This window comes from Equus przewalskii, chromosome 18, assembly GCF_037783145.1.
Source record: "Equus przewalskii isolate Varuska chromosome 18, EquPr2, whole genome shotgun sequence".
Lineage (NCBI taxonomy): Eukaryota > Metazoa > Chordata > Mammalia > Perissodactyla > Equidae > Equus > Equus przewalskii.
In genome coordinates this window covers 58380529-58395267 of record NC_091848.1, presented here as the reverse complement: position 1 = coordinate 58395267, position 14739 = coordinate 58380529, and the positions used below count along the sequence as shown (strand labels likewise).

Sequence of the window (14739 nt, the reverse complement as noted above, 5' to 3'; positions counted from 1 at the left end):
CAATTCCTAAGATACAAATTTAACATATCTGTTGTATGCAATTTCCAAACATTCACTCCACTTCAAGTACTAAAAACTTTGAGTGGAAAAATATACATATATTTGAAAATTTCATATTTAATATTCATATATATATGAGATTTGATTTTAACTTTATTGTAAGGATCTCTAATACAAAATCTAACACTGAAATTATTTTTGAACACTGAGCCAAACATGGGTACACTAGACGTGTACACTCCTTGCATAAATTGATAAAGACCAACCTTTTCCACTGTAAGCACCCTCCCTAGAATTGTCAAAATATCCTTTGAATCCTGAGTTTCAGAATCGAGGTCATTGAAGCCGACGTTTTAAGGGAATGAATGTACCCTAGAGGTTGTGTACCTGTCTCCCAGAGATAGTGGGGTAAGCTTGAAGAAAAAGCTCCTCTCCTTGTTAAAAAAAGAAAAATTTGAAGGGAATATTATGCACACTCTAATTTAGAATCTTTTAACTCCATGATTACTATCTCAACAGACAAAGTAGAGATGACTGAGGAAAATCACTCCTTGACAACTGAGTTTATCCTCACAGGATTTACAGATCACCCAGAGCTGAAGACCCTTTTATTCCTGGTGTTCTTGGCCATCTATCTGCTCACCATGGTGGGGAATCTTGGTTTGGTGGCACTGATTTTTAAGGAGCGGCGTCTTCACACACCGATGTACATCTTTCTGGGCAACCTGGCTCTGATGGATTCCTGTTGTTCCTGTGCCATCACCCCCAAGATGTTAGAGAACTTCTTTTCTGAGGACAGAATGATTTCCCTCAATGAATGCATGGCACAATTTTACTTTCTCTGCCTTGCAGAAACTGCAAATTGCTTTCTCCTGGCAGCAATGGCCTATGATCGCTATGTGGCCATATGCAGCCCACTGCAGTACCACACCATGATGTCGAGGAAACTCTGCATTCAGATGACCACAGGGGCCTACATCGCTGGAAACCTGCATTCCATGATCCATGTAGGGCTTCTGTTTAGGTTAACTTTCTGTGGGTCTCACCAAATCAATCACTTTTTCTGTGATGTTCTTCCATTATACAGACTTGCTTGTGTTGACCCTTATGTCAATGAATTGATGATATTTATCTTTTCAGGGTCATTTCAAGTCTTTACAATTACCATAGTCCTAATCTCTTATTTCTGTATCCTTTTCACAATTTTCAAAATGAAATCCAAAGAGGGAAGAGGCAAAGCCTTATCTACGTGTGCATCCCACTTTCTGTCTGTCTCAATATTCTATGGTTCTCTTCTTTCCATGTACATTCAACCAAATTCAGTTAAAGAAGGGGATAAAGATATACTCATTGCAATTTTTTACACAATAGTGATTCCTTTATTAAATCCTTTTATTTATAGTCTAAGAAATAAGGAAGTAATAAATGTTATGAAAAAAGTTATGAAGATAACTTCATAACATATTGAAACAAACATCCCCAGTTGAATAATTGATTTTAATTTGATAAAACTTTTTTAAAATCAAAGAATACTGAGAAAGTTGAAAATGGTCACTTCATATAGAAAATAGTAAATTGCTGTAACATGATGGTGTATGAGTCAAATAAACAAATTCAGAAAGTTCTCCTAAAATGTGTTTCAAAAGCTAAGCTAGTAAGGTCTATCAGAGGTGAACTAGATAATAACTCCTGAGCTCCCAAATTGTTTCAGGGTATAATTAGTTACACTAGTAACTACTTGTTTCAGAGGATAATGAGTTACAATTTTCAACAAATCCAACAAATGCTAGGGATAGACTTCTGCATATACAGACTAGAAGGTAACCTCCTTTTAATTGTTGGCAAATATCTGGAATCACAAAACATAATCTCACGAACTCAGGCACATTCCAAGTTCTTAAATGTTGACCCCTTCTTAAATAACACCATGTGTTGGAAGTAAACTGTATATTTAAATTTATTTCTCAACTTTCTTTGGTTTTGTTCAAGAGATACTTTTTGAAATTTGATTCATGCACAATATGTATTCTGTAACCAAGAACACTTTCATCTTTAATGTTAGTCAATTACTCTCAATAAAGTTTCTGAAACAGAGTATCTGTACACTGCTGAATTATTAATCTGTAGTTGAAAATAACATTATTTATATTGAGATCCCTATGGATTTAAATATTTTAGTATAGTTTGATTAGTTGTTCATCATAAGTGATAGTGCAATCCTGAATATAGTAACACAATATAGGGTTTATTTCTGATATTATTACTTGTCTCATTTATTATTAGGAATACCGTCAATCTGCACTGATTCCAGTGTAAATTATTGATATTTTCATAGCATTAACAAAAATCTGGAGATGCTGCTCAAACATACATGAGGCAGAAACCAGTGAAAATTATAAATATCTAAACAAAAATATTTATTGATCACTTACACATGCAAATATGGAATAAAAAATAATTTACTGAGAACCTACCATCTGCTAGGCACTAGCTAGACCTTTCATACATATTACTTACCAATTGTTAGATAGGATTTTTCATGCTTTTCCTCAGTAAAAATCTCATACTTTGAAATATTGAGCAGCTTGCCCAAGTTCACCCAGCTTATCCAGATTGAGCTAGAATTTGAATTAACATGGCTTTTTACCCACATTCTTGGTAGTTCAGAAAATGGACATCCTTGTAGCCTGGGGTACTTAGTTCTGAAGTAGCACCAGAAGTAGACTGCGCCTTAAAAAATTTGGAAAAATTAATATTTGAGGAAAACAGGAAAAAGTATCACCAGAGTCAATGTTTCTGAAATTAGTGTGGCATTGGGAACGGGGGTGAGCCATGGGGCAGCATCAGAAAGCTCACAGAACCATTGGTGAGCTGTTGGTGAGTGTGGGAAACAAGGGAGGAAGTGGATCAGGTTATTGAGAATCTTAAATGCCACCCTCAGGAATCTGACTTTAGCCTCGAGGCATCGGACACTGAAGTCTTCCTGGACCCGAGTAATATGATTATATCTTTCAGAACTCTGATCTTGCTATTAATTGGAAAGAGGCTGGAAGCAAGGAGACTAACTTCAACAATCCACGTATTAGATGATGGGAGGTGAAACTGGATAATACGTTAAAAATAAAGGAGTGCACAGATATAAGCAACATTTTTTTAAAAAAGTAAATTGTAACTCTTGGATAATAAAACAAAGGCCTATCTTCTTCTTGTATCGCTCATGTTATAAGTGATTTAATATCACCGATACTTAATAAGGTGCTTGACACATTTGGTCATTTAGTAAAGATTTCCTTCAATATGTTTTTAACACAATCATTTAAATTAATATGTAATAAGTTTATTCTTTTTATTTTTGAATGAATGAATAAATAAATAATTTTTAATTTATCAGTTTTAAATTCTAATATTGTAAATACTGATATAACCCACAGAAACAAAGCCCTTTAGGGTCCTAACATATTTTGTGACTGTAAAGGAATCCAGATACTAAGAATTTTGAGAAGCTCTGAATTAGATGGATGCTGTGCCTCTGTGTCCACCCTCTACTTTAGTGGATACTTTCAGCTGTCTGACTTGCACGCTTTGATTCCCTTTCCCTTTTCTTAGGGGATCACAGTTCTTGGTATACATTACTGTACCACCCAGCCCCAACTCTTAGCAACACTGAATCCCACAGGTCTGTTGAGGGAAAAATATATGACTTATTTGGAGCCAGTGAGACAAAAGAGATGATTTTCTGGAAGTTTTGGGGAAATATGCTTCCTTTATTTCAAAAGAGATGCATCAAAAGGGTAGTGCTTCTCCCTCCGAGTGTCATGGGATGTGGATATGAAATCTGCCACAGTCTATACCCATTCTGCCTTCTGGAGAGAACGCAGCCTGGAGATGAAATCAGCACACAGGTGAGCACAGCTGAGGGATCACAGAGGAACAGACCCAGAGTCTCTGGGATAAACCATCCTTTCCGGTTGTGTAATCCAACAGATCTTCTCACTGTTTATACTTGTTTGGAAAAGATGGTTTCTTTGCAACTGAATAAGTATTAACTGACAACTTCATGTCTCCTTGACTAATCTCTCATTTTATATTCTATTTTAAATTAATCCGCATTCTTTCACCTTACAAATACTCTTCAGCAGTGTCCATTTAACTATTCAGCGTATCTATTGCCTTTTAATTTCACTCCTCTATTTTTATTTCCTGTAACCTCACTAAAAAAAAGATGAGGGAGAGGAGGGTTCATAATTTGTCCACAGAAATACTAGGGTGGAGCTCAGGGACCAAACACAGACCATCTGGCTCTGCCTCTGGGTTTCCTTTGATCGATCAGAGTGCCAGGGCACGTGAATGCGTGGCAAACACCAGAGGAGAGGGAGCCAGAACTGGAAAGCAATGTCATTATTTTCTGAGTGAACACTGCTTGTCAGCTTCCCTGTTAATCCTTAAAGGCAAATCTGAACATGTTACCACCATGTTCAAAACCTCTCAATAGTTTTCCTTTAATTTGGGGTAAAGAATAAAAGTGCTGACTTAGCCTCCAGACCGCAAGTAGTCCCACCCAGGCTGGCCTCCCTGGCCCCATCCAGCTCCTGCTTCTCTCTTGGCATGCCAGCTCCATTGACCATGTTGAGCTTCTCCAGGGATCTAGCTCTCTGATAATCTAGGTCCTCCAATAAAGAAGGCCCTGTGGATGGCAGGTGTCCACAGGCATCACCTTGTTAGAAATGAAGACTCTCTGATGCCACCCAGACCTCTGAGACAGAATCTGCATTTTAACAAGATCTCCAGGAGATCCACAGGCATTAAAGCTTGGGAAGCTCTGGTCTAGACCTCCTCCCACCGTGCTCCTTTGCTCCTCCCCTGACCTTTGTCTAGTAAGATTTGTCATCAGATTTCAGTTTATAGTGGGGAGTTATGCCCAGGGCTGGATGTGAGCTGCAGTTTGCATGAGGAGGACAACTTTCTTGTGGCTGGCTCCTGAAGGGAATCTAGAACCCTGGCCTCATTAAAATCTTGAATGATCAGCTCAGAAAAGATCACACAAATCAAAGCACTCAGAGCATCAAAATTTATAGATAAATTGGAATTTGCATAAACATGTTAGAAGTGTCATGTGCAGTAGAAAATAGTGGCATAAAGCACAATTTCAATCATTAAAACTGGCACTGTCTACAATGAGTTGCTGTTTATGATTTCAGAGTCTGTAACGCCCTGTGGGTCAGCCTGGACTTCTCACACATGTCCAAGCCTACAATGCCCAGAAGAACAGCTTAGCTTTGTCCTTAAGGGGATCTTAGGTGCAGTCAGAGGAATTTTAGCTCTTCACACCTTCTTCTTCTGGGAACGTCACATGGTTTTACAATCAGTTGACTCATGTTCAAAGCCTATTAGTATAAACCACATTTTCCTGAGTTTGGGAAAAGAAGCCTCCAAAATCACTCAGTGTGCAAAGAGTCACTACCTGTGTTATTATCCTTTCTGTGCTATTGTATGTTTTTCTGCTTTAAAAAACCTAGCGTGTTGAAATGATCTCCACAATTTCTTATACAGTATGGGAAAAAGAGAGATGAATTCTATAACATTCATTATTCCTTATGTAAAATAATCAAACCACTAGATAACATAATAAAATTAGATTGATTTACAAGGTGTCATAAAAGGCAGGTGAAAAATGTAGAACAGTTAGTGCATCATCTGTATACCTTCGTTTTGTGACGAAATCTGAAGAAGCAAAAGATCTGTAAGACTGAATTATTGCCCTTAATTTACTGCCTTTATAATAAAACTGTAATGACTTTATATGATAAGTTTTGGAGAAGTAGAATGTTAAACAATTTAAACTGGATTTAAAAATCAGGTCATGTTTCTTGCCTAAGAAATCTTTCTGGTGATTCTGAATAAGAGATCCATTCTTTCTAATTAATCACATTCTCTGATTAAAGTTTTAAGGTAAATCACTTACATATTAACTCCTCTATCTATTCAATCAATTCTGACAAAAGTTTCATTGAGTATTTTAAATACATATATAGAAGGAAATAGGCAAAAAAAAAAAAAAAAAAAAAAGCCCCTCCAGTGCTCTTATCAGCTTTATGACTTAATAAGTACCCACACATTGAATTTGAGTATTTCTGATTATTTACTGATTTGGGATTACGTGGATGGAAGCCCATTCTAAATAAAATTACATTTAACAACTGAAATTATTGCATTCATTATTTATATCACATTAATTAGCATTCAGTCTTTGGCTCAAATTTATTTTACTAAAATACTGGTGGAGAGGAAAGTGCTCTCAAGTAAAACCAGTAGGATTTCCAGAGAAAGACAATTCTAATGACAGTAAGAACACAGATAAAGCAACTTTTAAATTTGGTGAGGACTTCCAGGCAGTACCAGTATATTTATGAAGGGTACAAAGTTTCTAAGGTAAAATTTAAAATGAAAATCTCTTTTATATACAAATTCCATAGGAAAATTAACTTGGAATTTTGATTAAAAGAAAAACAAAGGATTCCTAGTGTTAACAACTTCATGAAAATCGGAGTTAAGACAAATATTCACCCTCAAGCTCCGAGCCTCCCCTTCCTCCCCTCAGCCTTTCTCAGATGCTTCCACTGTCCGCTGGCTTGTCTTTCCCACACTATCCATCCATGTTTCTGTTACTCTCTTCCAATTTCTCTTCTTCTCTCTCTTTTTTTTCACCCACTCAAACTTTACCCTTTCCACTTTTCCTGTCCCCTTTCTCTTCTTGAGGCCTTCCTCTCCTCTCTTTTTAAAACTTTTATTAATGTACTCTAAAGGAAAAAATAAGTACTTTTGTCTATGGGCAGTGGACACATGCCAAGAATGCCCGACATTTCTTGGAGAACTCGAAAAGATTCCCCTCACATTGTTCACTGTATTTCCCATTCATTTCTCATTATTCTCTGGCTTCAACTCCAACATAAAACGGAAACTGCTCTCACTAAAGACATTAAAAACATCTTATTTCCCACACTCATTGGTCTCTGTTCACTCCTTATTCTACCACAGCATTCATTTTGGCAATCAGTACTGTACTTATGTCCTCAAGCATCTTTTCTCTCTGTAAGTCCACAACATTCAGCTGTCCAGTCTCCCTCCTGCTCCTCTGGTCCTTCTGCTCAGTATTCTTTTCTGGTCTCTCCCTTATCTCTCTCTGTTTGCAGCCAGGGCACTTGGTTGCAAGAGGAAATCCATTAGTTGAAAGGAAATGGACTCTAACACAGAAATTGCAGGGAGATTGGAAGAATCAACTGAAAAACAAGCAGGAACAGAAGGAAGCAATACAGTGAGTCAACAGCCAAACTTTAATCCCTACTCTACGAGCTGCTGTCCCTGCTGCTGAACTCTGTGCGGCACAGCTCACACTGACAGTGCTGTTGGTATGGAGGCAGGATGCCTGTGCTGGGGTGTTGATATTGCTGCCTTGGCTGAAATTGCAACCTAGATTCTCTTTTTTCCCTGTCCCTTTGTCCCCCTCTCTCCATATTCTAAATCCAGCGTAGGTGAGTTTGCCTGGTCAAACCTAGGTTATGTTCCCTCGTCTAAGTGCAAAGGGATGGGAAATGCGGTTTCTTGCTTTTTGACTTCTAGAGCAAGTTGTGGCCCTTGCCTGAGACCAAGACTCATGCGGTAGAAAAGAGGTTCAGTTTTTAGCCATCTAAAAATGACATGTATCCATTTTATAACCTCTTTAGTATAGCTTCCTCAAGTTTCATTCCATGCCCTCTTCTCCTTACTTTATGCACACTCTTTAATGGATAGGTCATCCCTGGGTTTGCCTTCAGCTACCCAAATGACTCCTGAGTCATTGTTTCTAGTAACAGCTATTAGCCTCATACTACTAAGCTAACTCACCTGGATGTTCAGAGGACACTCTCTCCACAAGTTGGTCGAGGCATCTGAGTTCTAAAACTCAATTTCTGATGACCATCTATCAATCACCAAATGACTCTTCTCTCCTTCATTGGCCATCCCCTTCCCATCTACTATGTCACCAAGTCCTAGTAAGTGTACATTCTGACTTATTTTGATCTGTTTCTCATCCTCACCACTCCAAGTATCGTATCACACATGGACTAAGACCTTCACAGGTATTTGAATCGAGGGAGGGCAATTTTTAAATACAAATTATTAGACTTCCTTCTGCCCTCATTGATTCAATTTCTACAGTAATACTTCACTATCTATATTTTATACAAAAGTTCCCCAGACAATTCTGCTGTGTAATCTGCTTTGGGAACCACTGGACAAGAGTGACACCTTCCTAATTAGTATCCCTGACTCTTGTTTACCCTCCCTGCAGAGTATTTTCTGCACTCCCAAATAATTAATTTAAAGAATATATTATGAAGCCACTGATTGTCTCAGTTTTCAGTACTTGACTATTTCCTGAGGAATAAAGTTCAAGATCCTTCACATGGCATTCAATTCATTTCCTAATAATTCAGTCTCATTTCCCTTGAACCTCACCTACGTGCTAGACACAGAATTTCCCTGACACACTAAGTATCCCCATAAATTGAGCAAATGTTTAGAATATCTTTCCTTTTTTCTAAATCTGTTAAGTCCTGAACATTTTTAACTGAAATAATTGCAATTTACATTACTTAAATTCCTCAAATTAGTTTCCATATATCATAGTAGCAGTAAACAAAATTAAGGGCATTCTGATTAGTGTATGGTTTTATCTCAGTTACTTTCCTCCAGTTTTATTTTTACACATCTTAGTCAATGTTCTTTCTACGTTTGCTGCATTCATTTCAGGGGCCAACCAGTAACGATATGGACACTAAAAATGCCAAATCGCTAACAGAATTTGCTCTCACAGGAATTACTTATCAAGCAGACTGGCAAATCCCCCTGTTTCTGGTGTTCTTGGTGATATGCCTCATCACCATTTTTAGAAGCCTTGGACTGACTGCACTCATCTGCAATGACCCTCACCTTCACATTCCCATGTACTTACTCCTTGGGAGTTTAGCCTTCATGGATGCTTGGATATCATCCACAGTGACCCCAAAGATGCTGGTCAACTTGCTAGCTAAGTTAAGATTAGCTCTCTCTCAATGCATGATACAATTTTTTTCCTTTGCATTCAGTGCAACCACAGAATGTTTCCTTTTGGCAGTAATGGCATATGATCACTACGTGGCCATATGCTAAACTTTACTTTCCCTGGTGATTATGACCAATAGACTACACATCTGACTGTGCATTAGTCTCATCGTTTGTAGGTGGCTTATTCATTAAACAATTCATAGAGTTTTAAATTCAGATTAACCTTCTCAACTCTAACGTACTACAGAACTTTTACTGTGACATCATACCACTTTAGCATTTCCTGTACTGACCCTTCAATTAATGTTCTGATGGTATTTATTTTCACTGAGTCAATACAGTTCACCATTCTTACTGTTCCTGTTGATTATACACATATTCTCTTTACATTCTTAAAAAGGAAGTACAAGCCTTCAGGAAAGTCTTCTCCACCTGTGGAGCCCATCTCTTATCTGTCTCCTTATACTCTGGCCCTCTTGCCTTCAGGTATGTGTGCCCTGGATCTGCACAAGCAGATGACCAAGATATGATGGACTCTCCATTTTACACTGTCATCATTCCTTTGTTAAATCCAATAATCTACAGCCTGAGAAATAAGAAAGTCATAGATTCTATGGCAGAAATGTTAAAGAGAAATTGTTAAGATGTCATACCAATATTTGTTCTCTTTCTATTAAAATAGTCACACAATTATGCAGACTAGATGTGTCTCCATTTTGGTTAGTGTGCCAAGTTTTTTTTTTAATTGTAATTGTCCAAATGTTTTAATGAGTTACGGTGGGAGTACTTAATAAAAACATTAATATATGTGCATTTGTCATTAAAAAAATACAAAGAATTTTAAACAGGTCTTTATGTCATACTAAAATAATTAAAGAGGAAAGCAAAATACTTTACTGCTTGTATTTTTTTAATGTGGCTTCATAAACTCGTTAAGCACTAAAACAGTGTAGTTCCTCTGCAGGACTCGATCATTATGTCTTTGATATTAATACAACTGGACAGTCTGAACACTCATCACATTTAACTCCACAGTAAAAGCAGGTTTCTGTTTGATCGAACAGAGGCAAATCCAAGGATCTACCAACCATCAGAAGCTCTTTCATTCCACTTTATTTGGGACATGGTGAGTTTCACTTGTGTGAGGATTCAACTCACATGTCACACAGAGAAATAAAAAGAAGTGGGAAATCAATGAAGAAAAATAAGAAGAGTGTTAAGACAGTGAATTTTGGGTTAAATTGTAGGAGGATGCTTTTAGCTTACTGTGCATTCATGAGTAATGAGAAGGGGGAGTCGCCTCTCACTGTCTATGATGCTTTGAAAGGCACTTTCCAGTTGTCTGTATTTTGTAGACAATCTGAAATGCTTCACTAATTCAGAAATCTAAGCGATGAGATTGCATAGCAAGGAAAAAGAAGCAGTAGAATAGGAAGGAGATGGTCTCAGTCTCACAAGAATTTTAAAAGAAATAAACTAATAAAAAATTGGTAATATTCAAAGCTTACTGGAATGTGTCGCTGACAGTAAGAGGCTTCAAGTGCATGCTACTGAAGTTCAAACAATGATAAGAAGATATGATGTCATAGTGTCCAGTGGGTGTCTGGGGAAGACACGAAAATGAGCAAATGTTTGGATGTTTTGTGCCCCGAATTCCTTCAATGCTAGCTTTCATCTCATTCCGTGGTCTAAGTATAATTAGTGACCATCTTCAGGTCCACCCCTGCCCTTCCTCTCTCATCACTGTTTCCATACACATTTTTGCTGATACCACTAAGACCCTCACCCTGAGAACTAACAGCCTCTGTGAACTGCAAAACTCTACTAACTTATCTCCTACATCTTGTGGATAGTGTCTTACTTCCCAAACATTGCTGCCAGATTGTTCTTCATAAACAGAACTCTAATTAAAGTATATTCTTCTCAATAACTTTTAATGTATTGTCACTCCTAACAGATTATATGCATACATGGTATATGTGTCTAGATGTGTTGTGTATATATATATGTACTTTTTATGTTTACTTATTCATGTGTACGTACACACTACATGATATATAAACATACCTACACGTATATAAACACATCCGTAGAAATACGTGTATATATGTATATATATATATACACACTTCACCTTTTTCACAACTATTTTTTTTTAGCTTTTGGATGTACATAATATATTTCGAATTCTGTGTAGATTACATTATGTTCACCACCCAAAAACTAATTATAGTCCATCCCCTCACATGTGAGCCTAATCACCCCTTTTGCCCTCCCCCATTTCCCCCATAGTAACTACCAATCCATTCTCTGTTGCTATGTGTTTGTTTGTTGTTGTTTTTATCTTCTACTTATGAGTGAGATCATGTGGTATTTGACTTTCTCCCTCTGACTTATTTCACTCAGCATAATACCCTCAAGGTCCATCAGTGTTGTCACAAATGGCCGGATTTCATCATTTCTTATGGCTGAGTAGTATTCCATGGTATATATATATACACTTCATCTTGCATTTACTTCATGGCATTATTTGAAGTCCTCTCCAATGAAAACTTGTTTAAACTCTGAAGTCTCTTCCTCTGCATTTCTCCTAGTGGACTGTGTGTGAAACCCAAAGTGAGTGACTGGAAGCCTTCTGGACACACCACCCTCTCAGGTACACACCTTCATTAATACAGGTCATTCCACAAAAATGCCTGCCCCTGACTAAATGTCCCCATCTTCTCTTACAATTGAAATATTATCCTTTCTTCAGGGTCCATCTCAAATGTTAGAGCTTCCGTGACACACTTCCAGGTTACCTGCAAGATGACAGGAATGCTCCCTCATATGAAACATTCAGTAGTTCCTTTATTCTTTTAGGACACAAATGCCCTTGCTTAATAGCTATTTTTGGCCTATAGCCTTTTTTGGATTACAATTTAGAAGTCTTAGTACTCTTTTTATCTTTTGCAGTGCTTAACACAGTCCAAATAAGTTCAAATAAGTATTCATAAAATATTTGTAAAATTAATCTGAAAGCACAAATATATAGAGAACATTAAAAGTGCATCACTCATTTTCGATCTTAATGAGCCCTCTGAGATTACTGGGCTTGTGATGGCTGCTGCATGCCAGTTCACCTTAAGTTTCTTTCATGACAGGCAAGTATCATACACATAAGGTGAATTATTATTTGATTGAATTATTGCTTGATTATCAGTGATGATTGCCAATTAAAACCACATTGCCTTATGTCAACAAAGTTAATGAGAGGGATGTCTGTTAATTAGAAAATTTAAATGTCAAGCTGGGTCAACTTTTGGACCATAATTCTCAAAGAAATTTCATATGCAAGATAATCCTCAAACCATGATGACTTGAGGATTGATGATGACTTCTGAGAAGGTACCTCTTAAGTCAGAGTTATTTAAGGCTAACATCTAATAGTTGCATCATCATACTTCCTTATATTTTTCAAGATAAAGAATAGTTCTCTAAATGTAAAGCTAGTGTTTGTACTAGTCAGGGTTGTCCAGAGTACAGAACCAATGAGATACAGATGAATACAAATATATAGATAAATCATATGAATCTATATCTTATTTATATCTATATCCAAAACATTTATTATAAGAGATTGGCTCACACAATTATGGAGATTGAGTAATCTCATTATCTGCTGTCTGGAAAGTAGAGACCCAGGAAAGCCAATGGTGCAATTCTAAGGCTTCAGAATAGGAGAGCTAATGGTATATATTCCAGCAAGTTTGAAGTCCAGAGAAGAAAGAGAGCCTAAAGCAGGAGAATATCCACGTCACAGAGCAACTAGTCAGGCAGAGAGCAGATTCAACCTTCCTCTGCCTTTTTGTGCCACTCAGGCTCTCAATGGATTGGATGATGCCCACCAGCATTAGGGAGGAACAACTACTTTCGTTTGTCTGGCCTCATTAAAATCGTGGATGATTAGCTCCAACAAGATCATACTAATCCAAGCACTCAGAACATCAAAATTTACGGGAATACTGGAGTTTAAACAAACATGTCAGAAGTGTCATCTGTGGTGGAAAATAGTGGCATAAAGTACAACTTCAACTGTTAAAACTAGCACTGTCTACAATGACTTGATGTTTATGTTTTCAAGGTCTGTAATGCCCTTTGGGACAACTTGGACTTCTCACACGTGCCCAAGCCTATAATGCCCAGAAGAACAGCTCACTTTTGTCTTAAAGGGAATCCTTGGGTGCTAGCAGGGGAATTTTAGTTCTTCAATCCTTCCTCTTCTGGCAAAAGCACGCACTTGAACAACTGATTGACTAGTGTTCAGAGTTAATTAATATAAACCACATTTTCCTAAGCTTGGGCAATGAGGCCTCCAACTGAATCGGTGTGCAAAGAGTTGATGCCTACGTTGTTGCCATTCCTGGGCTATTGTATATTTTTCTTCTTACAAAGCCTGTCTCTTAGAAAAGATGTCCACAATTTTTTACGAGATATGGGTAAGAGAAAAATGAATTCTATAATAGTCATTATTTTTCATTTAAAAAATTTAAGATATGGTTTAACTTATAATAACATTAGATTCTGTTTACAAGATATCAAAATACCACGTGGAAATGTGTAGAGAAAAGTGAATTAATTGTGTATTTTATTTTATGACTAAAATTGGGATATGAAAAATAGCTGTAAGACTAAATTGTTCCCTTTTGGGATATTTTATTGTTTTGTTAACCTAACTATAAAGATTTTCAAAGGCAAATTTTGGTAAACTAGAAAGTTAAGTAATTTAAAAGTGGGTTTAAAGTTTCAGGTCATATGATTCTTATACAAGAAATCAACCTGATGATTCAGACAGAAAGATCCATTCTGTTTTATTAACCAGTGACTAAAACATTTACAGTAAATTACTTAAATATTAATTCCTCTATCCTTTCACCTACTTCTGACAATTTTGTTGAGTATTTTGAATATGGAACATTAAAATGTACATATAGAATATAAATGGAAATATATAGAGATCATTATGTATTTATATATATAGTTATATATATATCAACCATATATATCTATATCTATATATACATCAGGAAATATGTAGGAAATGTCCCTCCACTAAGCTTTCCAGCATTCATGACTCAATAAGTGCCCACACACAAGGTAACACACAAGGTAACTTTGAGAGATTTCAATTAATTATTGATTGGGATTGCAGGGAAGCAGGTCATTCCATATAAAAACCTACTTAACAACTGGAATTATTTGATGTTCATTATTTGTACTGTCTTTGTTTGGGACCCAGTTTGGGCTTAGTGTTATTGTGCTAAAAAGAAACCCCTCAAACAAACAAAATATCTCACAACTGGTGGAGAGGAAAGTGTTCTCAAGTAAAACCAGCAGAAGTTCATTTATAATCACTGCAATAACAAAGAAAAAGCAACTTTTAAATATGGAAGGAACTTTCAGGCAGTGCCAATATATTTATGAATAATCCAAAGTGTATAAAATAAAATTTAAAATTGAGGTCTCTTTTTCACACACAAATTCCACAGGAAAACATGGATTTGAAAAAAATGATTCTCACGACTAACAACCTTAAGGAATGCCAGGGTGAAGACAAATACTCACCCCAACCTCTGAGCCTCCCCTCCCATCCCCTCAGCCTTTCAGTGACTTCCT

General features: G+C 36.8%; 1 protein-coding gene and 1 pseudogene across 1 annotated transcript; both read left to right on the top strand.

The window, feature by feature from the left end:
* The first annotated feature begins 530 nt into the window (after window positions 1–530).
* Window positions 531–1460, top strand: LOC103563399 (olfactory receptor 5K1-like). The gene has a single exon (XM_008538742.2). The coding sequence runs from the start codon at window positions 531–533 to the stop codon at window positions 1458–1460; it is 930 nt and encodes a 309-aa protein (XP_008536964.2).
* Window positions 1461–8808: 7348 nt separating this feature from the next.
* LOC103563400 (olfactory receptor 5H2-like) lies at window positions 8809–9727 on the top strand (annotated as a pseudogene).
* Window positions 9728–14739: the final 5012 nt, after the last annotated feature.

What these genes read in the sequence shown, in the direction of transcription:
- LOC103563399 (XM_008538742.2), top strand. Translation starts at nt 531, where the DNA reads ATGACTGAGGAAAATCACTCCTTGACAACTGAGTTTATCCTCACAGGA.